Source organism: Trichosurus vulpecula, chromosome 6, assembly GCF_011100635.1.
Source record: "Trichosurus vulpecula isolate mTriVul1 chromosome 6, mTriVul1.pri, whole genome shotgun sequence".
NCBI classification, from domain to species: domain Eukaryota; kingdom Metazoa; phylum Chordata; class Mammalia; order Diprotodontia; family Phalangeridae; genus Trichosurus; species Trichosurus vulpecula.
This window is the reverse complement of record NC_050578.1, coordinates 47,241,026-47,268,976: the sequence shown is the minus strand read 5'-3', so window position 1 is coordinate 47,268,976 and position 27,951 is coordinate 47,241,026. Positions and strand designations below refer to the sequence as shown.

The 27,951-nt window shown below is 42.5% G+C and overlaps 1 protein-coding gene across 1 annotated transcript in view; it reads left to right on the top strand.

The window, feature by feature from the left end:
• The first annotated feature begins 12,510 nt into the window (after nt 1-12,510).
• MCUB (mitochondrial calcium uniporter dominant negative subunit beta) overlaps nt 12,511-27,951 on the top strand; it is an 82,405-nt gene continuing 66,964 nt past the window's right edge. Inside the window, exon 1 of the mRNA XM_036762456.1 lies at nt 12,511-12,763. Within this exon, the coding sequence (XP_036618351.1) occupies nt 12,704-12,763 (60 nt within the window). The 5' untranslated portion in view covers nt 12,511-12,703. The remainder of the gene's footprint in view (nt 12,764-27,951) is intronic.

Here is a 27,951-nt window from a genome sequence, read left to right as displayed (position 1 = left end):
AATTATATATACACATATGTGTGTGTGTATATATGTACATACACACACACACACACACACACAACTCTAAGCAGTTCTCACCCATTATCTCACCAGGCAACACTTTCTGTGAACACTATCCGCATCACCAAGTCAACATACAACCAGCCACTGCAGAGTAATCATTGAGACCTTGTGGGTTCCAGAAAACTTCACTTAATGTAAACTTCAGACATTATATAATACCTAGGGACAAAGCAGAAGACTAAAGCAACCCAGATATAACAAATGATCTTGAAAAGGATATGGGCATGCCTGGATTAGAATTCCAAAAAGAAGTTTCGTGGCATGAATCCAACTAGCAGAACAATGATGCCAAAACAGAGCAATTTGAAAAGCTGGTGTCTGCTCTAACCATCATGAATAAATCTATTCTCCCACGGTATTTGACAGAAGCTGTAAAAACATTTCAGGATCATTCAGCAGTATATACAGGAGCTGTCACATGGTATGAGCCATGGGAGGAAAGAAGGAGTTGTCAAGGAATACCTTGAAGGACAGGAATCAAACACTACCAAGGCAGAAGTAACTTGATATAGAACCAGATAGCTGAATTATGTTTAAAACATGCCACAAACCTAATAATGTCAAGACCAATTCAAATAACGCAGCATTTTTCAGGCAGACAGTTTAAGTTTCATTATGGTGCTGCCTAGCTTATATCTGGGCAATAGGTGGGTAACAAAGATCTATTAAGTATTTACTATGTGCCATGAATAAGTACTGAGTGAGCAGATAAAAGCCAAAAAAGAAAAAAAAAGCCAGTCCCTGACCGCAAGGTGCTTATACTCTAGTGGAGAAAGACAAGTAAAAAGGAGATGAAAATGAAGGGATTGGGGGTATGTGGGGGCATGATGGTGAAGTTTAAAAAGTCAGAAGCGTACTTCTTGGGGACCTGTAAGTTTTCAGTTCTTCCAAGGTGGTATGATCTAAGGAGAAGTGTTTACTACCGTCCTGGCCTGTGATCTGGTCTGTGAGTGACCCCAAGCACTCTTTTCTGCCCTGGAACTGTGATGAGGGTTCCCGCTCCATTGTGGCTGCAAGTTGGGGTATGCTAGTATTCCTCCTCGCCCTGGGACTGCCACCCAGGACTTTGATAAAGGGCAAAGCAACAGAGTCCTGCCTCAGTGCTAGCCAGGAGACTCCTGTAACCTCCTTCTGATTTAGTTGGACCCCCTTTCTGTCTGTGGGCTGAGAGCTCCAGAATCAGCTGCTGATCATATGGCTCCTAAGGCCTGCTTTGCTGGGCCAGGGCTGTGCTGGTGCTGCCTATCCTGGATGGTGTGCCATTCTCACCCAGATGCAAGAGACCTTTCCTACTAATCTTCTAAGCTGTCTTTGGCATTGTGGGCTGAGAGGTCTGGAAACCACCACTGCTGCCACCAGTTCAGTCACCCTGAGACCTGCGCCAGGTTTGCTGGGGCCTGGGCTGGACTGAGCTCTTCTCTCACCCTGGTGCAACAGACCTTTCCTGCCAACCTTCCAAGTTGTCTTGGGTTGGAAAATTGTTTCACTCTGTCTTTTCATGGATTCTGCCACTCTAGAATTTGTTTAGTCATTATTCAAAGGTATTTGGAGGAGTTTGGGGGAGAGCTCAGGTGAGTCCCTGCCTTTACTCCACCATCTTGGCTTCACCTCAGTCAGCTTTCTAATAAAAGTCATCTTATGAAGCTGTTTTTTAGAATAACCTGTTATAAACAAATGATACTAAATAAGAACACTACAGTGAATAAATACAATAAAGGTCAACTGAGGTACAGCCTCCAAGCATATTCATTTATTAATAGTGACATGTTAATAAAGTGGGTCAAACTGGCCACTTCACTAAGGCCCAGATGAGAAGTGGGGGGAGGGGACATTCTCTATCGACATAGAAAGGAGCGAGTCTAGCTAGTTGGCAGACATTACAATAGGCTACACTAGGAAAAAGTAGGTTGGCATCGTCAAGTCCTGAAATAAATCAACACCATGAGTTGAAGAATAAAGCGTCTTTAACTGAGATAACAGGGTAGCAAACCTGCCACCCTGGGAGATATCCAAACTAGAGACCCCTGGAAAAGTCTTTTATACCCTTAGGAAGGAAGAAGGAGGAGGCAGCACGGGGTAGCAAGGCCTGCTCATGAGATCCCAGCCGCCCCCAGCAATCTGACCAAGGAGAACCCCTCATTCTTGCTGTTTTGCCCTTCAAGCCATGAATTCCAATGGAAGGGGGCAAGGACGTCGAAGGCCTAGATCCAGCTTGACCCCTACAAGGCAAGATCTCAGCATAAGACTTAAGATCTGACTCAGCTCAAACTAATTGACACTATCTTGCCAGGAATACCACTGACATTCTGAGGGAGCATCCAGTAACATTACACTTGGTATTGACAATTTCTGTCCTTATATCAATAATTATATGAATAATTTTTTGTCAGTTTCAGGTGTGGCTAACCTTGCCCTGTCTCTGACAATTAGGGAATGTTAATTGTTTTATGGGACTCATTTGCCCTTTTGTAATCTTGGCTAGGAAATCCATAGCCACCAGATTAGCTGTCCCCTCGGGGGAGAGCAAGCCTCCCTTAATTGTACAAGGACAGGCAGGTACAGACAGACTTATCTTTTTGGGGGGATGGCACCAGGTTCAGCTCTCTGGGGCTTACAGACAACAAGCAGCTGTCCCATGGGCTAACTGCACCAATGATACAACATTCCATTTCAACCATACCTTTAAACTAGCTGAAACTGAGCAAAGATACAAACTCAATTATTAAAATCAATACTGCATAAAATAGATGGCATTGTAAAATCAATACATTAGAGATCGGGGTAATAATATCTTTTCACATTCTATATTTTCCCAAAATTATGTATGGTACAGTGGAAAGAAAATGGCATTTGGAGTTCTGCATTTAAATTCTGGTTCTGCCACTTATCCATTTGTATGAAAGTGGGCAGGTCATTTACTGATCTGGGCCCCCATTTTCCTCATGTATCAAATGGAGGGGTCAGACCACGTGACCTCTTCTGTTCCTTCTGGCTTTAAGTTTACAGCCTTAAAATCTGAGTCATTTCAGTTTGCTCTGAAGAACTATCTTCTCTGATGAGCCTTCTGTTCAATTATTTTCCTAGGAATCCACTTTTGATATAAATGGTTTTGAAGTTAATGATTACAAAAGTGACTGGGCTGAAACAAATAGCCACCATAGAGACAGGGAAAGTCATTAATGGTTGGAATTGCAAAAACAAGTCGTGGAATATCAGATTTGTTAGTCTCTTTGCCTGGCCTTGCTTCACAGAATTAGATTTAGGGCTAGAAGGAAAGAGAATCCATCCCCTATATTTTATGGTTGCCCTAACTGAAGTGCAGAGTAGTAGATGAATATTTAATCTTAAAGCACTCAGTCACAATATAGTGAGAAGCACCTTGGCAGAAGTTATCATGCTTAATCATTGGACTTAACAATCACAGAGACAGCTAGATGGCGCAGTGGACAGGCTGCTGGACTTGAGGCAGGAAGACCTGAGTTCAAATCCAATGTCAGACACTCATTAGCTGTGTGACCCTGGGCAATTCACGTAAATCTTGTTTGCCTTAATCCACTGGAGAAAGAAATGACAAACCGCTCCAGTATCTTTGCCAAGAAAACTCTGTAGGAAGAGTCATGAAGAGTGAACAACAACCATCACTAACAAACACAATTTTTTTCGTTATATAATGAAAAAATTATTTCCTCACAATTATAAGCTATAGCTTAGAAGTTTGGAGACAAAAGAGGAAATCCTATCAACAGGGCCTAAGCCCACATGAACAGATTTTTTAAAAGGCTGTTAAAACAGAAACTGCCACCAACCCTCACCCAGCAGCAGCTGATCTTGTCTTCTTCAAGTAGGGTGGGCACCAAAGCAAGGGTCAATTACCTAAAACTAAACATCAGGAGACTTCCAGACATGAAAGCAAGAATATACCCCAGGGGCATGCGCACATGCGTGTGCGCGCACGCACACGTGCATACGCACACACTCGAGCACCCATGCATGTATATACACGCACACACACATGTGTGTGTGTGTGTGTGTGTATACACACATACACATATATATACACATATAAAATATATATACTCTTAATAGCATATTGGTCCAGTGAGTATACATTTTAAAACAAAAGTTCAGAATTGATGTAGTCTAGTTAAGCATCTGTCAGATTAGTGTACACTGATAACATCAAAGTTGGTATAGACACACTATAGGGATTTAATACTTGCCAAAGGTCCCTATCGGTTGAACAGATGTAACACTGCTCATTTTCCCAGTAAAAAAGAAGATAAACAAACATTTTAACAAACAGAGAGTTGTAAAAAACAAAGCAAACAAGCTCCTACAAACTTCAGTCATAGTTTTTAAAGAAGTATTTACATTACGTTTATCAAGGTAACAAAACCACTGTGTTAACATTTTACACTGTTTTCTTCTGTGCATTAAAATATTTTTTGTGTTCTATTTCTTTTTTTTTTAAACTTCTGCTGAAGGAAAAATGTTAATACTGCACTGTGGATGTTGGGCACAAATCCGCCAGAAACAATTTTATTTATTTTAGCATTAATCTAACATGTAAATCATTTCACGATGTTTCATGGTTCTCCCGTTCCCTGACATGGACTACCCTAACATGGCTTGAGGTAACACTTATAGGGCAGTTAGGTGGTTCAGTGGATAGAGTGTCAGGCCTAGAGTCAGGAAAACTCATTTCCTGCGTTCAAATCTGACCTCAGACACTTTAGCTATGTGACCCTGGGCAAGTCACTTAACTCTGCTTGCCTCAGTTTCCTCATCTGTAAAATGAGCTGGAGAAAGAAATGGCAAACACTTCAGTACCTTTGCCAAGAAAACCCCAGATGAGATCATGGAATCAGACAATAATAATGACAACATTTATAGGAATCTTGCAAAGGAAAAGTCCTAACATGTTAAAATACATTTGGGAGTTTCCATTCCAGACAGTCATTTCAGCTGCTAAGAATACTCAGACTACTGGATTCTTTCTTTGACCACTCTCCTCCAAATCTGAAAGGACTTCCTCCAGTGACCTAGACCTTAACTTTGAGTATCAAAAAAATTGGATGCTGCCTTTAGGGGGACCACAGAGCCAGTGCTTCCAGGGGGTGGGGAGTCAATGATCTTCACTAGACAAAAGTTAAGATTTCCCCGGAGGAGGACCTTCTGTTCTTTGCCTTCTATAAGCTTGCAAACAAAGAATAACCTGGAAAAAGGTTTTAGACCAGAGAAATATTTATTTCTTAATAATTTCGGTTGAAAAAGCGACTATGTTTCTGACTCTAGAGGACTTTCTCTACCATGTTATAGATATTTCTTCACCCTGGAAACTCCCTCCACTCGAGGACTAATTTTCTTGGCTTCTTCCTCTAATTGGCTGCTTCCTCTCAGAACCTCTTAATGAGGGTGTTCAACCAGTATCTCAGTTCTTCTCTAGACTGCACTACAGACGTTCCACAGGAATTCTACCATGCCCCACTGCTGGGTACCTTCATTTTCACTACCCCTAAGAGGTCAAGTCTAGAAAAGATCTTTATGATAGAGAAACCAACAATAGATGTTTTTATATTCTTCCACTTATCCCCTCCCTTCCCCAGTAAAAGTCGTCCCTTATAACAAATACAAATTGTCCCAAAAGTCTGAGTGTGGTTTTAAGTTTTAGTAGTTTAAATAAACCCTGTGTGTTACAGTTAAGAGTCCAGTAAAACAAATCAATCCACAGGCCAGGTCTGAGAATACATACCTCATTCTCCTTCCATCAGTATCAGCTGCCTCATTTCTAAATAGAATACCAGGTTTGTCACTTGGGAGTAATCTTCCCCTCCTCCCCACTTCTCCCTCCTTTGACCCTTTCGACCTCACATCACCAAATCCTTTCATTTCCTTCTTTGAAATATTGTTCAGATCCTAGTTAGGTCCTATCTGCTTTTTCTTTTCTCATCCAAAACTAATATTTTCTTGCTGAATCAGTTATCCTGAAACTCATCTTTCATCATTTCATTTTTTTGTTCTCACAAATATTTCTGCCTGACTCTTAGGCCACATTTTTGAGGGCCTTTTCTCTCTCCATCCACTGCTACCCCAAAGGTACCCTTTGCCCCAGTTAGCCTGGGCACCCTGCTTCCTGTTACTAGTCTACACGAAGCGTACTCTTGCCTTTTGATCTTTGCTCATACTTATTTTTTTAATAATTTTTTCAATTACCAACCTTTTATCTTTTTCTCCCTCCCAATTGACCTCTCTGCTGGAGAAAAAACAAACAAAATCTTTGGAACAAATAAGCATCATCTTAAGCAAAACAGATTCCCATATTTGCCAATGTCCATGTCTCATTCTGCCTACTGGTCTGTCATTTCTCTGATAGGAGATAGGTATCTGCTCCTAAGTTCTCTCCCCTTCCTTTTCCCAGTTCCCTTCCCTAACAAGATTAACTTGCCCGGGACTCTTTCTTTAACTTCTTTTGCTATTCTTATTTAAAAGACCAATATTACTGTAGTCTAGGTTAGCAAAGATGAGGACCTGAACCAGTATGATTACAGGGGGAGTAGAAAACAGGGGATAGATGTAAGGAATATTGCCCAGGTAGGATCAATAAGATTTATCAAATAAATGTATAGAGGGCCAGCTCTGAGAAAGTCCATTCTGGGATAAGATACAGGCCAGAGGCCTGTTCTTGCCCTTGGGCTGATAACTCGTGGAGAGCACGTGGGCTCTCCATCCCTCCCTCGGCATACACGTGCTACTCAGGATGAAGGCTCTTCTAGCCTCCTCAGTACACACGTACTCTCTCCAAAACCCCCATGGCACACACATGCTAAATACCACCTGTGGGTTATTAACCCAATATTGTTTATGGCAAAAGGGGAACAAAAGCACAAGGAAGTTATGCATTATGCAAATGCCTCACATGTGGATTTGTTGATTCTGCTTGCCTAAAAGGTATATAAGCCCTGTCCCTCAGAGCTGTTCTTTACTTCTCCGCCTGGCCCGTGTTTTTCTTTTCACTCTCCACAGCATTCGGCCATCTTCGGCCATTTTGGCACCACAGCCGCTGGCGGCATAAATGGACATATAAGGTCAAAGGTGAGTCCATGATTTTGAGCCCTTGTGACCTGGCGAATAATGATGCCAGCATTAGAACTAGAGGAGATAGAAAAGAGAGGCAGGTTCTAGGGGGAAGATGATATATCTTAAGACAAGATTCATGACCTCAAAGATGACCATGAACATGTCTATATAGTTCAAAATCGCAAAGTATAAGAGATTCTCGAGGTAGAAGGCAGGGGAAGTATAACATTTATTTAGACACCAGAAGATTAAATCCTAAAACAGTAACTCCAACCCAACATAGCAACAGTTGTATCCCAAAGGCAGTAAGCCCACCTCAATGTAACAACAAAGAAATTATAACACAGTATTGCAGCAAAGAACCAAGTCATCCTGTAACCTTCCCCCCTGCTGGGGCCTTCCCGTAAACACTCATGAATCCCAACTGTCTGCTTGCCTGCATTCTCTCCCCACTCAGTTCTCTGATCTCTACTCTCTGCTCAGCACTCTCTCTGCAGCTCTCTCCCAAGCTCTCTGAGTTCTGTAGCTCTCTAGTCTACAGATTCTCAGCTCTGTAGTCTCGGAGTTCTTACTTCTTCTCCTTGGGCTGAATTCTGACCTTAATGGCTACCTTCTGGGTATATACACTCTTCTTAGGGCCTGAGGGCTTCATGACCAATCATCTAAAGGGTGTAGGCCTGGGGGTTAGACACTTAGTAAGTAAAGGGTATAGACCTGCCTCTGATCAAGCCTCCCTTAACTAGCCCTACCTGAGGCCTATTGAATTGGGTGGGAAAGATCTTTAATCACTGATTGGCATCATAGATGATGAATTCACTTTTGGATATGTTGATTTTTGAGGAACAGGCAGAGATGTCCATCAGGTAGTTGTAAATTTAAAATTAGAGCTCAGGAACCTTCCCTTAGACTGGAGATAGATACAGCTTTAGTAATCATCTACATTGAATTGATAACTGAGGTCATTAACTGAGTGAAACTGCCTAAGAAGACAGTGTAGGAGGAGAAGAGCAGGGGCCCCAGGACTCAGTCTTTGGGAATGTCCATCTTGGAAGGAGAAACAAAAGCCAGCAGAAACAGAGGAGGAGCAGTTGGATCGGTAGGACAACCAGAAGAGAACAGCATCATTACAATCAAAGGAGGAGCCACAACCAAAGAAGGCTGGCCTTGGTCACACCATCAAATGCTATAGAAAGGTCCAGGGGGATAGATGGAAAAAGGGTCATTGAATTTGTTGATGATGCCATTCTGGAGACAGCAGTATGGTTAGAAGTCACATTGTAAGTCATTAAAGAGTGAGTACAGCAGACGTGTAGACACATATGGAGAATAATCTCTTTAGAAGTTTGGCAGTGAAGGATAATAAGAGGCAGAAAGGTCAAGGAAAAGGGGGGTTTTAGGTTAGGGAATTTTAGGTTAGGTTATGAGCATGTCTGCAGGCTGGGGGGAAGGAGTCAGGAAAAAAGAGGTAAAGGAAGATTGATGAAGAAAAGGAAAGGAGACTGAATTAAGGGTGCAGGAGGGGTTGACTTTATTTTATCCTCTGACAAAGGATTTGATGTTGGAAAGGCCCTATGGGGTGTGACAGTAGAGTATATTGACTGCCTTGGGAGTCAGAGGACCTGTGGTCAGACCCTCCCCTTATCACGATGTATGTGGTTCAGGGTAAGTCACTCTCTGCTTCAGTTTCCTTATCTCTAAAACGAGGGGGTTAAACTAGGTGGCTTCTAAGGCCCTCCCCCGTAAACCTCTGATCTGCTTTGAATCTCAACTCTCATGATAACAATGAGGAAACTAAGATCCACAGGGGCTAAATGCTCTTATCCAAGGTCACACAAGATTCCAGCCCACTGCCTCCTCCCTCTTCCTTATCACACTAAGTCCTGCACCAAATAGGAGAGACACTCTGGTCTCTCTAATTTTTGGCCTTCATGGACATAGTCGTATCAGGGTGAGAAGAGAAAGTAAAGTTGTGTTTTCCATGATTTTTTTTTTCCAGGAAAATAAAAGGGGGGGGGGGCAGGGTCTGGAGTCTGTAAGACCTGAGTGCAAATCTGGTATCAGACATTTATTAGCTGTGTGAGCAAATCACTTAAACTCCCACAGTTTCTTCATCTGTGTATTAAGGATAATAATAGCACCTACCTCTTAGGGCTGTTATGAGGACCCAATGAGATATTTGGGGGAGGGAATGGTATAGTATAGGGGTACTTTGGACCACCTTCCGAAATTCTCATTATTTAAACCAGGGGTGGGGAACCTTCAGCCTCCAGGCCACATGTGGCCTTCTAGGTCCTCAAGTGTGGCCCTTTGACTGAGTCCAAGTTTTACAGAACTAATCCTTTTATTAAGAGAATTTGTTCTGTGAAGTTTGGATTCAGTCAAAAGGTCACACTTGGGGACCAGGAGGGCCATGTGTGGCCTTGAGGCTGCACATTCCCCACCCCTGGTTTAAATTATGTATCTGAGTAAATAAGTTATATGGTACACGTGTACAAATAACACTCCATTCTGTCCTCATTACTTATTACCATGAAGTACAGTTAGGAAAATATAATCTTGGAAACTAACCCGGCCCTCCTGATAGTAAGGGATACTAGCTTGAACTTAAAGTTATATAGGAGGAACATTGTCAGAATGAGCCAATTTGGGTGCAGGTTTGCCAAACTTTTCTTTAAAAATATCTCATTCTATTTAAGGTTTTTTTGTTTGCCTTTTGAAGCGATTTATTAGGTAGTTCCTAGCTAGGTTCCTATGGTCTCAAAGGAATTCAGTCACGCTTCATAACAAGACTAAGTTGATGCTTCCCTCTCTTGAGAAGGCTGGTTTCCCTAATACAGTCTTCTCTTCTGCTCTTCCACTTTGGACACATGTATCCTCATGGTGTCCAGGTAGACATCCCTTTGTGGCAATTCCAAGTTTCCCACTTAGCTTTGAAGTCGGTGACCACCAGGCAGGGGATGTTGGTGTCCCCAATGGTGGCCTGCTTGTAGCAGCTGTCCACCACCAGCTTTTCCTCGTCACTCACAGGGCCCGTCAGCTGCTTCACTGCTGCACATGCCAACTCAAACTCTACCTGGGCCATTGGTTGCTACTGATCATATCAGTGGAGAGCCCTCTTTCTTTACTTGTTGTTAGCTCTAGGGGTGGGGAAAGTTGGTCTTCAGGAGCTCTTGGAAGCTTCTGACCCACCAGTTCAAATTGCCATCATTTCTTGGCCATTGAAGTAACTGCCAAGGGAATATCCCCAAGGACTAAGAGACTCTCAGTTTTAATATTTAAGTTTATAATGTATTTCTTTCTCTTTTCTTATTATGCATTTAAGTTTAAGATAAATTAATAAAAAATAAAGACTAGGTAAGAATTGAAAAAAATATTTTATTCTCTTTTGCTATTGCTTATATGGCTGTAGAACAAACAAAAACCCAGAAAGTTGTACATTACTAAAAATTATTTTACTCTGAGTTATGGTAATTGACCTGGAATGTTTGATCTGGAATATATTTTCTTGCCACATGTTGAAAAAATAGTTAGGAATAGTGTTCTTTATTTAAAGCAAACATGTTAAAAAAATAAATTATGCATTGAAAAAATATACACCAGAAGTGTATGGAGATAAACTGTCAAATCTAACTTGGACTATAATGGAAGGCCTTTGAAGATATAGGGTATCTGGCTGGGCTCAGTGTACTGATCCTCCCTTTTTTTCTTTTAAAGCAAAGGGAAAACTAGCTCCAAGTAATTATCATAGTTATTATCTTAGAGGTTCAGTGGAATGACTTAACTATCTGGAACTTACCCTAAAGCACAGGCCTGGGGAGATCTGGTTTCTAGACCAGGATAAAAGACATGGACTGGACCTGATTTCATCTACCAATGCACAGTTTAGCACCTTCTCTTCAACTTATAATTTAGAGCACTGAGAGATTAATCGCCTTCCTGAGGTCAGAATGTGAATCCAAGTCATCCTGGCTCAGACGTCTTCAATCTAATAATACTGTTGCTTTCCTTCTGAAATTACAATCTAGCCTGCATACATTTGTACATACATAGTTATTTGCACGTTGTCTTCTCCGTTAGACCTTGAGCTCACTGAGGGCAGAGACTGTTTTCACCTAGGCATCTCCAGCGATTAACACAATGCCTTACACACAGTCAGCCCTTGATAAATGCCTGTTGATTTCATTTGTTGAATTGCAGCAATCCACATGACTTCTCTTGGCCTGTTTCTCTGTTGGCAATCCACTGGATCACTTCTTTGGCCTCCTACTTTATGGGCAAATCCCGAAAGGGTTTGGAAGTGGATGATCCTTCAGGTTCCTTCCCGAGGTCAAGATTTCATGTGAAACTGGAGTCTTTTCCTTTCCCGAGCCAAGTGCCTCCGGCCAAAGCACACAATGTCAACTTTCTCAGGACTTGGCAGTTGGTACCATTGACAAGAGATTTCCTCCTAGAGAGTTGGCTTGGTTGGCTTCAGGCTACAAAATGGTGCCCTGGTACCCTTGGCAGTGAGTGGGTTGGGAGAGGCTGTTTGATCTGACTTCTCTATGTTAGAGGAAGGAGGTGCCTTTTGAAAGTCACCATTCTGAAAGTAGCTAAGATGAGCCCAGTGTCTCTCTTTCTCTGCTCTTCCCGGGTCCTCTAGGTTTCCCGTGCTCTGAATCCCCCTCTTTCTCTGCTCTTCCTGGGTCCTGTAGGATTGGCTCCCGTGCCCCGGGTCCCCCCCCTTTCTCTATTCTTCTTGGCTCCTCTTTAGGACTGTCTCCCGTTCCACGAGTCTCCCTCTTTTTGCCCTTCCCAGTCCCTCTGGCTCCTTTGCCCCGGGTGCCCCCCTTTTTCTGCTCTTCCTGGGTCCTCTTTAGGACAGGTTCCCGGGCCACGAGTCCCCCCCACTACCATCCTTTGCTCTTCCCAGGGTCTTCGTTGGGTCTCCCTCCCTTGCCCCTCTCTTTCTCTGCTCTTCCTGGGTCCGCTTTAGGTCTGCCTCCCATGTCACGAATCCCCCTCTCTTTGCCTTTCCCGGTCCCTCTGGCTCCTGTGCCCCTGCGCCCCTCTCCACCTAGTGCTCTCTTTTTGTCTCCCTCTCTGTGCTGCCCAAATGGACACAGGCATTACGCCATCAGCGGCTTCTGTCTTGGGGAGCCCAACCCCTTGACCTTTCCCCGTTGCACTCCGAGGAGTTGCCGTTTTCCTCGGGGTGGGCAGAAGAAGGCGGAAAGGGGCCAGAGCTCTCCCTTCCACCCGAAACAGAAGACGCGGGAGAGCGAGTAGGAGTGGAAAGTTTTTAGTCGGCGGGAAGAAAACCGAATTGCGCTTTTGAGCGTGCAGAGAGCCGGAGAGGGAGAGGACCACACCCTCCCCTTTAATCCGCCCCTGGACGCGGGAGGCGGAGGCTGAAGCTGGGGCGGGCGCTGGCTGGGGCTGCGTGGCGGCGCGGGGGTGCGGGAGTGCCGCCTTAGCTCCGAGCCCCTACTCCGGGAGGAGAACCCGGCGTCGAGCGCACGGGCTTCGCGCGGAGCCGAGACCCAGCCTGGGGCGTCTCCCCACGCCCGCCCCCCGCGCGATGCTGCGGGCTGGCCGCTGGCTGCTGCCCCGGGTGTCCCCGGCGTCCGCTGCTGCCCAGGTAAGGCAAGCAAGCCGCGCTTTCGGAAAAGTTTGCCTTTGGTCGGGAAACTTTGCAACTTCTCTGGCTGGAGCGGGAAGCGTCCGGGGCGGGGACGGAAGGAGTGACCAATGAGCCGCTGGGGCTGCAGTGGGCATTATGGCCGGAGCGGGCTTCCCATTCCCGGTGGGCTCTCCTGAGCCCGGGAGGTGTGTGCGCTTCCACTTCCAGGCCAGCCCCACAAACTGAGGCCCGGAAGAGACTCTAGTGTCCTGGGCTAGCTAGACCTAGAAGAGCCCATTTACTGATGGGGAAGCTCATATCCTTTATTAAGCTCCAGGTTCAGAGATCTCCCCCAGTTTGTACATAGAGATGTTTGCATGTTTTCACCATTAAGACTGTGCGCTGGTGGTTTGTGGTTTATTTTGTTTTTTAAGACCCCAGCCTAGCTGGTTGATGGATTGACAGGTTCAGCGCCTTGCCCAAGTTCTCCCAGTTAGGATAGTAGGATCAGGAGCTGGGAAGGACCTCCAGAGACACCCCCCCCAATCCAAACCCCCCAGTTTTTCACTAGAGGAGAGTGTCAGGGTCCAGAGAGAGGAACGACTTGTTCTCACTCCCTTGTCCAAGTTCTCACAGGTGGCAGTGAATTCAGGTCAAAGTTCAGAGTTCTCCCGCACCTGAGACGCTTCCCAGCTGGTTCTAGTTATTGTTGATACCTAAGTCCCACCCTCCACCCCCACCCCACCCCGATAAGCAAAACTGACAAAGCAACCTCCTAGAGGAAAACAAAACAAAACATAACACCTTTGATCTCTGCAGGAGGGAAGGGAGTTAGCTTCAGCGCCCGCTGAGCTGTCTTTCTGGCAGAGGCACCCACCCGGGTGGATGTGGCTTGGAAAGTCAGTTGTCCCCCTCTGCAGAAGTGGAACAGAAAGGGTAGTGGTCTGATTCAGGCAGTAGACAACCCTGTCCGTTGTTTTTTCTATGGCACGCCGCATTGGTATGTCAGAAGAGGGGAATGGTGCTTTGAAACCGGATGCTCAGAAACCATGACTAGTTTCCTTTGCAAATGGAAAAGGAACGATTTCTTGGGTTTTGTTGCTCTGGACCCCGACGGGTGGATGAGTCAGCCTAGTTAAGCAGATTGAATTAGCTTGACACCTGCGTTTTACAGTCAATTCAGAAATAGTACTTGGAGGGGGAAACGAAAAAAAGGCGGGGGGGAGAGTGGATTTTAAAAAGAAACAGTAGTAAAAAAGCATAGCACAAGTAATGATGATTGCAGTAGGGTTTGACGGAAGCCAAGGATCCTAAAATCTCCTAGCCTCGTAATAAGAGACAACTGGAAGACACACCCTAAGGGCAAATGGCAAATTAGTTTTGTTTTGCTCTTATTAGATTACTAATAAAGCTCAAGATCCTTTTCGTCTTTTTAAAGGTCAGACTAATTTGGGGGGCTTTTAGCTGTGTAAAAAATGGTGGCAACTTTGCTATTTGTTGATTTCATCTTGCTACTTTCATTTTTCATTTGCTTTCACCTTGTTGAGAGCTCCAGAGTTCTTAGTAGTGCTGAGAATCCATTAAAAACGCATTCCTTGTACATCCACCCCCGCCAAAATACCACTTTCAGTAAAACAATTCTGTCAGCAGCCTGTTCTTAAGGAAGAATTGGGGGCACCCTTTTGATGGACTTGGGGTACTTTACAATGCTACCTCCTGTGAAATACTCCCTCAAAGCCCCTTTACCCCATTCTCCATCTGTTGCTAGAGGGTGGCACCCGGTTTGGCTCCTCCAGAGTGATTGTGTTCTTGATGGAGTGATGCAGTGCGGTGGTTTAGACTGTATAACAATGGGCACTCCTTCAATCCAGCAGATACTTATTAAACACCCACTGTGTGCAAGGTACTGCGTGATAGCTGCTGGGTGTGCAAATATGAAAAGTTAGGTTTTAAGTTTCTCCAGTGATCCTGTAATTGAGTAGCAGAGACTAGAAAGAAATAGAAAATTGAATGTGAGTTCATCAGAGGCACAAAATACTCTGCGTGTGGCCCTCAGCCTTCCTTCACCCCTATGGGTGAATCTCAAGAAGCATTAGCTCCCTGTCTGTTTCTATTTCCATTATGGTTTTAAGCATTGAATACATCTCCTCTCTAAAGTGAACTGGCTGGTATTCCTTTCCCCAACCCTCTCTTAAGAACCTAATTGGTGGCTGATGCTAAGAAGCACAGAGGAAAGAAAGACAAGCCTCTAATGATAGACATTGGGGTTCTTTTATATGGAGCTCCAAGAAACCAAATCACAGCTTTTTGGAACTGTTATGGAACTCATAAACATCTAGTCTGATACTGTTATTTTACAGGTGAGGAAAGAGGCCCAAAGAGGATTTGTCCAAGGTTACATAGGGCATGGAACAGTTAGGTGGAGCAGTGGATAGAGTGCCTAGCCTGGAGTTCTTCCTGAGTTAAAATCCAGGCTCAGACGGTTACTAGCTGTGTGACCCTGGGCAAGTCATTTAACCCTGTTTGCCTCAGTTCCTCATTTGTGAAGTGAGCTGAAAAAGGCAATGGCAAACCACACCTATATCTTTGCCAAGAAAACCCCAAATGGGATCATGAAGAATCAGACACACCTGAACAACAACAGTTCATATTGGTAACAACAGTTAGTGCAGTGCCTGGCACATAGTAGGTATTTAATCAAATGCTTGTTTGCTGCTTCTGTGCCCCATGACTATCTCTCTACACAAGTGAAAAACTGGCAGAAATACACCGAGATCCCTTAAGAACATCTGGCCCCTTCTCAAAACTAACTAGGAAGACCAACTTTCAGGGTCTTGCTCCAATGACATTTGATAAAAGATCTGTGGTTAAGTTTTTGAGCCCATTTCATCTGAAAGTCCCCTGGTGGAGTAGAAAACTATCATTCTGTTGTGTTTTTCCCCCATAAGTAATCTTTTTTTAAAGGTTTTTATTTTTTATTTTTGTTTTTTGCAGGGGGGAAGGCAGGGCAATTGGGGTTAAGTGACTTGCCCAAGGTCACACAGCTAGTAAGTGTATCAAGTGTCTGAGGTCACATTTGAACTCAGGTTCTCCTGACTCCAGGGTCGGTGCTCTACTCACTGAGCCACCTAGCTGCCTCACCCATAAGTAATTTTTGACATAAGCCCCTAAACAGAATTAAGTTAGGGAGAAAAAGCAGGGGCATTTGAGTTCTAATTGACAGTTCATGAGTCACTACTCTAGAAAGACAAGTCCCTAGGTATGTCTTAGAAGGCTCTCTCTTGTGCTGGCGCTTTCCAAAATTTGTACTTTTTAGGAAAGTGGAGTGACTTCTGGAAACTATTCTCTCTCTTTTTTTCTTCTTACATTAGTGGCATAAACTATAAGCTCCTTGAGGAGTTTTTGCCCTTTTATTTCTAGTGTTTAGTACAGTTCCTGGAACATGGTAGGTCCCTAGTAAATGCATGTTGATTGATTGATCAAGTGGCATGTACTGGATGGTTAAGTTTTGTAGGTAGAAAGATGCAGTTTGTTAGCAAAGCCCTAATGTAGCAGAAAAGAGAAGAAGAAAAAAAAGAAGACAAAGACAAAGGAAAAAAAGGAAGCGAAAAGAGAGACAGAGAACCAGAAAGGGAACTCAAGAGGCCATTTGATACAGAGCCCCCGCTATGCTGGTGGCCAAAACCTCAGCGTATCCATGGATATTTGTCATGACAGCATCTCTGTGTGTCAGCATTCTGGCTGAGCTGTTGTCAGGACAATCAGTGGCTCCTGCTGAGGCTGATTCTGGTAGGGATCCAGCCTTGAGTAATTACTGGGACCGATGAATAATGTTTACACTAAAAGACTCTGCTTAATTGTGCATTTCTTAATCGGAGCTCCCTGCTTTTTGGATTGAAAAACCCTTGTTATGTGTCAATGCCTCTGACATAAAAATTGAGCTCTTTCAAGCAGTGTTTAAAATTTAAAAAATAAAATAAAATCAAGCCTGTATTTCTGGCTTAAATACAAAGTATAGCTTTTTATTTTTGAAACTAAACTTGTGAATACATTTTTATTCCATTGCAGTTTGTTAATTTAGTTTATATTGGTCTTTTTGCATCTTGCATTTAATAATTATATCATTCTTGGTGCACACTGTCTTCTGCTTCCTGAATTTTAATTTTGTGCAATGTATTAAGCACATATTGGTTTATATCTATCTCTGTAGAAGAGAAAGTAGTTCTTGGTTCATCAATAGCAATCCTAGACTTAAGGAGGTCCTTGGTATCATGACCCAGGGCTCTGCCCCTGTTTGATTCAACAGTCTTATAAATATCAAATCTGGATGTGACATAGAGCAGGGAAAACTAGCTAATACTTTGGATGACAAAGTTAGGCTTCAGAAAAATTCTGACAGTCTGGAATAATGGGCCAAACCTAAGAAGATGAAATTGACTGAAGATACATGTAAAGATTTCACAAGGTTTAAAAAAAAATCACTTGTGCCAGTATGGAATGCAGGAGACCCAGATTGGCAGCAATTCATGTGAAAAAGGCTTAGGAGATTTAGTTGATTGAAAGCTTATTGTGTGGCAGTTAAAAAGCTAATGCAATTTTCTTTTTGGTCTAGACCTGCCTACATTGAGGAAACTCCCTCTTCCAGGGTAGATCAGCAACCTTTCTACCATTTGTCATTTTCAAGAGTTGCCTGTGGCCCTGAGAGATTTAAGGGACCACAGCTAGGATGTGGCCAAGGTGGGACCTAGATTTTCTGCCTCTAAGGCAGCCTCTGTAGTCACTCTGCTACTCCAAGGCTGGCTCTCCAGTCACTCCACCGCTCCAACACCCTCAGTAATAATAGGTTACACCAAAAAGAGCACAAATCAGAATAAAGGAGATAATAATGTCACTGTATTCTATGTGGGTTAGACCCATCTGCAGTATTGTATTGAGTTCTGAGCATTATGTTTTAAGAAAAACATAGAGGTTTGTAATTATTTGAAGGCAGGAATTGTCTTTACATTTTAAAACAATTCAATTTTATTTTATTTTTAGGTATACATTCTCTCTCTTTTACCTTTTCCCTCCTCCCCCCATCACCATTAAGAAAGCAAGTAAAACAAAACCCCTGTTACAAGGAAAACAAATTCCTGCATTGGCCATGTTAAAAAAAATTCATTCTGTACCCTAAGTGCATCACCTCTCGATGAGGAGGTGGAGGGTACTATAGTTTCTTCATGAACCCTCTGGAATTGTATTTGGTCATTTTGTTAGTCAGAATTTCCATGCCTTTCCAGTATTATTGTATAAATTGTTCTCCTGGTTCTGTTCACTTCAGTGGACATCAGTTCAAACAAATCTTCCCAGGTTTCTCTGAAACCATCTCCTTCATCACTCCTTTCTTCCTTTCTTCCTTTCTTCCTTTCTTCCTTTCTTCCTTTCTTCCTTTCTTCCTTTCTTCCTTTCTTCCTTTCTTCCTTTCTTCCTTTCTTCCTTTCTTCCTTTCTTCCTTTCTTCCTTTCTTCCTTTCTTCCTTTCTTCCTTCCCTGGCAGTGGGGTTGAGTGACTTGCCCAGGGTCACACAGCTAGTAAAGTATCTGGGGCTGGATTTGAACTCAGGTCCTCCAGACTCCAGGGCCAGTGCTCTATCCGCTGTGCCTAGCTGCCCCTCCCTTTATCATTTCTTACGGCTCAATGGTATTCCATCCCATTCATATGCCATAACTTGTTGAGCCATTTCTCAGTTGATGGGCACCACCTCAGTTTCCAATTCTTTGCCACCATGCAAACAGTTTCTATAAATATTTTTTTGCATCTTTACCTCTTTTAATCTCTTCTAACCAGCATGCAATTCATACATCTCTCATAAACCCAACCTCTGCTTAAAGGTCAAAGAGCAAAGACCTAGGTGCAAGTCCCACCTTGGCCACATCCTGGCTGTGGTCCCTTTAATCTCCCAGTGCCCCAGGCAACTCTTGAAAGTGACAAATGGTAGAAAGGTTGCTGATCTACCCTGGAAGAGGGAGTTTCCTCAACGTGGGCAGATCTAGACCAAAATGCTTCTTTCTTGATGCTTCCCTTGTGATGATACCCTTTTCTGAAGTTCTTAGTGTTAGGCAGTTTTGCCTTGATCAAGTCAAAATATGCCTATCTGTAACTTCCTGTTAATAAAATCAGGTTAAATCTAAGTCCTTCTGATTTGAAGATAGTTATTATCCTCTAGCCCTGGCCCCTCTTCTCCAAATCTCTTCTCCAAACTAAATGTTCCAGGTCCCTTCAGCTTTTTCAACTGGCATGGCCACCAGTAAAACAAAGTTATGTATAGAAATGAATACAGAACTAACCACGATTGGGTACACTGGAACCACCCGGGTAGTTGTACTACATTTTCAGATTGCTTGATGCCCCCGCCAAAGCCCGTCTCCCAATGGTGCCATATGCTTGCATCTTATAGGCCACCCATGAGGGATCATATTTTCGGGGGATGCAGATGACAAGAGAAAGGGACATGGTTTGTATAAGGAAGCCGCAAACTATTATCTGATGACATATACAAGAAGTATAAAAGATATCCCACAAGGATATTTCTGATTTCAAGTAGAGGTGGGTCATTCATGGAGTAAGAATAAGGCAATAAATGATCACCCCATGTGCTGCACTGGTTTCCTTTTAATATTCTCATGTTAAAAGTTTCAGATGAAGGCCTTCTATTTTGTGGCTCCTCTGTGAAAGGTTGATGGAAAAGTATGGATAAAAATCACCCAGGATTAAAATGGAGCATGGAGTACCTGCCCTGGTGAGGTCATTCCACTGTTACATCTGCATATCCTAGGGGACCTAGAATATATTGAAAATTTCTTTATGACAGTTACATAATGGACTTAGCTTCTTTGGAAAGGTTAAGCTGGAAGCTATAAACTGGTAAAGAAATCTTCCCCAAAAAACCATGTTGGAAATATGGAACTGTGCTTATTTAATTCATTGACTGTGGATGCCAGGACAATCCAATGGGAAGAATTTTTAGCAAAAGAATAGGTTGTTTTCTAGGTGGTAAGCAAATAACTTCCACTAGAGTCCCATTTGGATGATTCATCGAAGTGTGGAGGTGGATTTAGGGTCTCGAGGGCTAAGCCAGCTAAGGATAAAGTCTGGCAAGCCCTTCCAAGCTAGAAAGACTTTGAGAGTGGGCCTAGCAGAGCCATAGCTAGAAATTTATGTGCTCAGGGCATATTGCACAAAATGGTGCCTGATGCTGCCAACTCGACTGTGGGATGAGGAAATGTCAACAACATTCCTGTGTAGGGGATGCTGAGAAGGGGGATATCAAGACTTTAGGACAGTATAGGCCCGTTACTAGGGAGATGGCTGGCTAGGGGAGGGGTGGGTTGAGACTAGGGAGTGTATTAGGAGGGCAGAGTTTATAATCTCAAAGAGGATCATAAACATGTCTGAAAGGTTCGGAACCGCCGGATATAAGAAACTCTCAAAGTAGAAGGCAGAAGAATCAAAACATATATTTAGGCTCCACAGTAACCAACCCATGAACCAGCAACCCCATTTTGATATATTGATCAAAAGCTTCCAGGCCCAATAAGTACACCTTGAAAGAGTAACCAGGAGGCTACAGAGAAGCATGATTGCGTAAAGCAAAATCATGCTTCCCCCTCTATGGTAAAAAGATTACCCACTGGCCTGAAGTCTTTGTTCAGCTTCCTCCCGTAGGTCAGCTCTGCTACTGGCAGCTCCTGCTTCGGCTGTGGCTGTGGCTGTAGCAGCCTCTGGCTCCAACGGGAGCTGCTTTTAACCATCCAGCTTCTGCGGGGGTGTAAGGTACGCCGGGGAAAGCACAGGTTCTTTCAGTCTGCTTAAGCAAGGTGAAGGGGTTGACCAGGAAAGCACAGGTTCTTTCCATCAGCTTAAGCAAGGTGAAGGGGTTGACCAGGAAAGCACAGGTTCTTTCCATCAGCTTAAGCAAGGGAAGCAAGGTGAAGGGGCCGACAAGCTTACTCCAGTCCAACATACAAACAGCATTCAGTTCAGGGGAAAAAGCCAAACTAGTCAAGGCCACTTGTTGACTAAGTGCTAAGGAGCCCATTTTTGGTTGCCAACACAGGGAGGTAAAGAACTCACTGATATACAGCCACCGTGGCCATCTGGTAGTTTCTTGGTGTACATCAACATTGAAATTACTATCACTATGTTTAAGCAAATCAGAAGACCTTAGAATTGGATGTTATACTTGTTTTAGCTTATTGTGGAATTTTGTCTTTTGTTTCATGATTACTATAAAATGTAAGTGAATGTGATTTAAGTGAGAAATTTTCAATAAACAAGGGGAAACTCTGCCTGGACCTCTCTTTGTGATTGTCTTCTGTCTCAGTCTCTATTATTTATCTCTGTCTCTGCCTGTCTCTCAGCAGAAGTACCTAGATATCAATAAATTGTCTAACCTATATGTTCTGAAATGCAGAGTACAGTCCCCTCACCCCGCAAGCTTTTAAACAAATAACTAATTGTTACCAACTGACCTTGTAGAAATGGGATGGACTTTAATGATAACCTCTGTGGTCTTCTGTTTCCTTATCCGTAAAAAGGAAGAGGATTGGACAAGAATCAGAATTCAGGGGTGGAATCAGGCAAACAGCCACACTTGAGGACCTAGAGGGCCACATGTGGTCTCAAGGCTGCAGGTTTCCCACCTCTCTGATGATCTCTAATTTACCTACAATAGTTCTAAATCCTGACATCCTCTGAACCCCGGTGCCTTTGGTATAGTACCATAAACCTAGACTCTACTGCTGATTAATTGTCTACCTTGCCTACAGAGACATACTGGACTTTGAATTGATGCCATATATTTTTGGGAGGGGGCAGCTAGGCAGCACAGTAGAGAAGAGTGCCAGACCTGGAGTCAGGAAGACTCATCTTCCTGACTTCAAATCTAGCCTCAGACACTTACTAGCTGTGTGACCCTGGGTAAGTCACTTAACTCTGCCTCAGTTTCTCCATTTGTAAAATGAGCTGGGGAAGGAAATGGCAAACCGTCCCAGTATCTTTGCCGAGAAAACCCCGAATGGGGTTATGAAGAGTCAGACATGGCTGAAATGACTGAAAAAACAACAGTAAATTTTTGGGAAAGAATTACAGCCTCTCTGCCTAAAGTTTTCTTACCTATGGCAAAGGAGATAAAACTCATACTATCTATCCACCTAACCTGGGAATAGCACTTTAGAAAACTGAAAATGTTATATAAATATGAGTTATTATAGCTATTTTACATCTAAAATAAATTAACTTCTTAATTTCATCTCGGTGACCAGGCGTGCTGTTCTAGAATTAACTTGCACTTATCAGATAGACGTGTTCTCTTTAAGCCTTCATGGCTTTCTCAACTTTTAAATTTTTTCAGGCAAAAACACTGACGTATGCTCACTTGCATTATAAATACGGCCATGGCTCACTTTGAATGCCTAGGGGGGTTTTAAAGGTCTTCTGAAAGCATCCTGATGCCTATTGTAATTTTGATTTTTTTAAAAAGTAACCAGCAGGCACGTAAATCATTTGTCAAAATGATTTACTTCAGTTGGGCTTTCACATAGCAGAACATTTTTTAAAAAGATAATTAGCATAATTTAATGAGTGGCACATTCAGAGGGTTGGCTTTTGAGTCTTCCGCCAAGAGAGGTGCCGAGACGTGCCCAGAGTCACAAAGGTATGTAGTAAGTGACAGAGTTAGGATTGGAACACCAGGTCCTTGGATTTGGGAGTATTCTGCACCATACTGGGTACAGCTTCCTATTGCTAATATTTCATGGCTTTGCGTCTGGGCAAATCACATCCTGGCAGTGCCACTGATAATTATCTACCACTATAAGGTAGATAATGGAGTTGCTTTTCTGCTCTGATGGACCCATGTCCCCACGCTGGAAATTTCTTCACCAGTGGTGTCAAACTCAAAATAGAAATGGACCATATACAAAGTCGGCTGGGTAGTACAGTAGATGTACAGTGCCTGGCCTGGAGTCAAGAAGATCTGAGTTCAAAATCCAGCCTCAGACACTAATTAGCTGTGTGACCCTGGGCAAGTCATTTAACCCTGTCTGCCTCAGTTTCCTCATCTGTAAAGTGAGCTGATGAAGGAAATGGCAAACCACTCCAGTGTCTTTGCCAAGAAAACCCCAAATTGAGGCATGAAGAGTAGAATTAGACTGAGAAGGACTGAATATCAGCAACAAGCCACATATAAAGATCCCTGTGGGCTGCATATTGACTTAGAAAACCTCAACCTAACATTATCTTTTATTGTATTTTTATTTATTTTGTTAGATATTTCCTAATTACATTTTAATCTGAGGTCTCACTTGAGAGTGTTGAGGGCAGGAATGTTAGAGATCTCTGCCTTATATCAATTAAATCACAGTTCTGGAACCCTAAAAAAAGGAAATAGGAAAACAGTGATTGAAGATCAGTCTGAAATGCTAGTAATGTTTTGGCTTCTGATAAAATGCAGGTTAATTGCAATGTATGAGGACGCAGAGAAATTATAGAGGAAAAAAGCAGCTTTACTGGCCATTTTACTGACCATTATACAGTGAATATAGTCATCCATATGGAAAGCACAAGCGAGTGACAGACACCTTAATGGAGACTCGATAACAACATCCTGAAAAGTGAGTGGGTCAAAACAATTCATAGAAACACATCGACATGCTGTTAATAATTCATGGAGAGACACTGACAATGATGAGACAACATACCAGTATTTCTATAATTCTGTTAAACCAGTCCTCAGAAAAAATCTTATATAGCCCTAAGAATGTCTGGCTATTAACAAAATAAAAGTATGTAATTAAAAATGAGAACCTACTAATCTGAAGGAAAGATAAAGGAGGAAACCTTGAAAATTAGAGGAGAAATAAGTGCGTTAAAAAACTAAATAATCACAGAATGCAAAAACTAAAAGCTGATTTTGGGGAGAAAAAACTAACCAGATTGTTATACCTTTATTCATCCTCATTAGAAAGAAGAGGGAGTGTAGGAATAAATATATATATATATATATATATATATGCATATATATATGTCTATCTTTCTCTCTGTGTGTATATATATACGTGTGTTTGTGTATACATATATGTGTGTGTATATACGTGTGTGTGTGTATATATCTTTGTGTGTGTGTGTATTTGCTCTTTTTGTAGTGGCAAAGATCTGGAAACTAAGGGGGACCGTCTGTCCTTGAAATGACAGAACAAATTATAATGGAATATTATCAAGCATTAAACATAACAAAAGGCATGGTTGTCAGACAAACCTGGGAATGCTTATATGAAATGCTGCAGAATGAAGTGAGCAGAATCTGGATAGTAATTTATATAATAACAAACTGTTAAGAAAAACAACCTAGAATGTTATCAATGCAGCGACCAACTATAATTCCAAAAGATTGGTGAAGTTACCTCCCTGCAGATAGGGAGGGGATAAACTCAAGGTGCAGTATGAACTACGCATTTTTAGGTGTGGTCAGTGTGGGGATTTAGTTTGTTGGATTAAACATATGAGAATTTTCATCTCTTCTTTCCTTCCTTCCTTTCTTTCCTTCCTTTCCTCCCTCCCTTCCTGCCTTCCTTCCTTCCATTCCTTCCTTTTCTCCCTCCCTCCCTTCCTTTTTTATTCTTTCCTTCTATTTGGCCAGGAAGAATTGGAGGGGAAGAACAGAGCTTAGTGATAAGGTTACCAAATGAGGGGAAACATAAGAAAAGAGGATCTTAGAAGGATTTAGAAAATTCACAGAAGGCCAGAAGGGAGCATAAGCAGGACATCTTTGAAAATAATTTGCTTAATTTTATATACTTAAAAAGAAAGGTAAGCTGTCCATGGTACAGATTCATGGCCTGATGTAGACTCCTCTCTTTTTATGGATGACTAAAATGAATGGAGAACCCCCAAGAGATAGAGTTTCTGAGTAATTAATAATCAATTTATTAATTAGGCTAGCTGGCAATCAGTAAGTTGATGGTTAGTGGTTTCTCTCTGTAACCAAAGACTCCCCCAATGGAGACTCTGAAAAACTTAACCCTTCTGAAAGGGAAATTCCTCTGACAAGTGAAACTCAACCCTGATTGATGGACATTTAATGAGGAGGTGGACTAGAAGTATAGCTTGCAGAGCTAGAACCTAAAAGCCTGCAGAGAACATGGCTTGATCTTGAGACTTAGCAGCCTCCAGCAATCTGAACAGGAGAATCCATCTCCATCCAGAGCTCTCTGGCTAGTTTTCTCCTTCATGAGTTGGGTCACCCTAAACTCGAACGGAGGGGTGAAAGGACAGGGGTTCCTTCCCTTAGGGCAAGGGCTCACGAGGACTGGATTCTAGTTATACTCTGAACAGCAATTAGGTTTCCTTGTTGGGTGGGGTCAGTCTGAGCCTGTTCCTTGAAGGCCAAGAGTATCTCATCAACCAGCCACTTCCTTCCAAGAAGGAAGGATCTGGGCCTTGAGGGAAAATAGGAGAAAAACCTCAATTGCAATTTAATAATTATTTATTAATATAATAAGTATAATAATAGTATATTGTATACTATATAGTATATCTAGTAGTATAATAATTTCTCTCATGACCTTTCTCTGCCCCGCTCACCTCATATGCTGTTGCTCTCCTGTTGAGTTACCTTCTAAGTAGATATCTTCTATGTGAATAGTTTTGTTTTATTTTTGCATATTGTTTCTTTAGGATGTGAGATCCTTGAAAGGTAAGGATTGTTTTTGCCTCTTTGAAAATCTCTTGTCCTCAGAACAGTGCCTGGCACATAATGACTATTTAACAAATGCTTATTGACTGGCTAACTTTATTTGATGCTGGTTAAGTTCCCAGTTTAAAAAAAAAAGAGAGGGAGGAAAATCAAATTAACAAAAAATGAACAAGGTGAAAGCACATCGAAAGAAATAAAAAGAATTCTCTGAGCCATAGAGTTATATCTTAGTTTTAAAACTGAGAATATGAGAGGATTATCAAAGATATATTATACATATTAATTTGGTTAAATATATATTTACCTATATATATTTAGATTTTGTTACCCTATTGTGAGATACACGGTTTTGGGGATCACTGGACTTCCTTGGCAGGGCCAAAGTCCTGAGGAAGAACCCCGTGATATTCCATAAGGAAGACTGTGCAGACCACAGGACTCCCAGAGGAAGGCCAAGTGGGAGCCCCCTTTATCTGTGGGGATCACGGGGCTCCTAGGGGTCAGACCCTAAGGAGGACCCAAGTGATGGCCCCTTAGAATGGAGGTAAGATCACAAGGCTTCTGAGACAGGGCTGGAAGACCCAAGTGATATCCCCTTAAGAAGGCTGTGCAGACCACAGGGTTCCCCGGGGAAATCCTGAGTGGTAGCCCTCTTAACACTGCAGTGAGGATCACAGGACTCCCCAAGGCAGGATCAGGAAGTTAGCCTGAGACTTGCTTCCGCAGCTCATTGCTTTTCTGTTAGCATAACCTTAGGAAGATCCATGTGATTTGCCCATTCTCACCCAAAGAACTCAGGACCAGAGTGGGCAGAGGAAGGCATTTATTACACTCCTTGAGAGAGCAGGTGTAGTGCTCACTGGGAACACTCACACCGATACAGCTGCAGGAGTGGGGGTAACCATTCCCTCCCCTCCTGCTAGAGTTATGGTTAGTTTACATTCTTTACTTTTTACATAGTTTTCCTAGGTTGTACAGTTTATATAGGTAGGATAATAAGGATACTGAAGCAGAAGTGAAGTGAATTAGATCTTCCTTGTCTGAGTTTAGGATTAATCTACATTCTTTATTTCCCCTACCTTCCCTCTTTAACTTATGCAAATTATGCAAATCAGTAGGCCTGAACCCTTGACCAAGACCAGACCCTTGAAGTGACATGATAAGCTTGAACTGGTTCAGCTGGTTTGGCCTCTAGTTTCCCTGACACCAGGATGGCCATTGACTTGACAAATAGGTGTTAACTCAGCTATAGGGACAGCCTCTGTGGGAGCAAAACCAGATACCATACTATCTTTTCTTACACCTATGTACATGTATTTATATTTTACCCAAATACATATTACACGTATAACATATACATAGGTTTGTCCAAATTAAAAGACTACCCAGTAGATATAATAATCCAGTCTTAAAAGATGCAGATTAACTGTCGTGGCACAGTGGGTAATGCACCAGGCCTGGAGTCAGGAAGACTTCAGATCTGGCCTCAGATACTAACTGGTGACCTTAGGCAAGTCACTTAATGCTATTTGCCTCAGTTTCCTCATCTGTAAAATGAGCTGGGGAAGGAACTGGCAAACTGCTCCAGTATCTTTGCCAAGAAAACCCCAATTGGGGTCACAAAGAGTCAGACACAACTAAAAATGATTCAGCAACAGCAATGATGTTGTTAACACTTGGGCAAAGTAGAAAGTACTCTTCTCCATAGAAAATGCCTTTCTAAATGGGTTGTTCAAGTACTAGCTCATGTTTATGTCAGATTCACAAAGTGCTCCCACCATGCAACTACCAAGAATAATTAGTGTCTGCATTGAAAGTTTAAGTATTAAAAGTTAAATAATAAAGAGTATTACCTGAGGGAAGTGGGAGGGAGGCTTTCATAAGAAATTAGGTCACAAGATGGTAATTCTTAGGCAAAAAACTCCAAAGGAAACAAAAGTTCTCCAGCCTTAACAATTCCCAGGTAGAATTTTCAGGTAGGTCTTGGGGGTATTGTGTGAAATTCTGTACTTTACTTTTACCCCAGGTGTTGGCATTTGGGATGACCTCAAATTTTCTGTTGAAATCTGATTTGACCTCCAACTCAATTAAATCTCTGGTACTATAAAGTAAAGAGGTACATTTTCTGGATTGATAGTGAGCCTGTGGTTAAGCTGCTTAAAGGCTAATTGGAAGTTTAGATATCAGTCAGACTATTTGGGGGAGAAAGTGAAAGGAATATTGTGTTAATTGAGGTGAGTCCCCAACCTGCTTGTTTTTCAAAGACAAATCACTATAATGTTGCCTTTTTTTAAAACAAAATATGAGAATTTGAATTCCCTTTTATCAGCTTGTATTTTTCTTACAAATTAGTTCCAATATCTTTTTATTTTCCCCCAGTAAGGTGCCTTATGTAGTAGAAAAGCTTAGAGGCTGGAGTTAGGTTCATTCAGTTCTATCCCAGCCTCCAGTGGCCGAACAGGCAAACAACTAC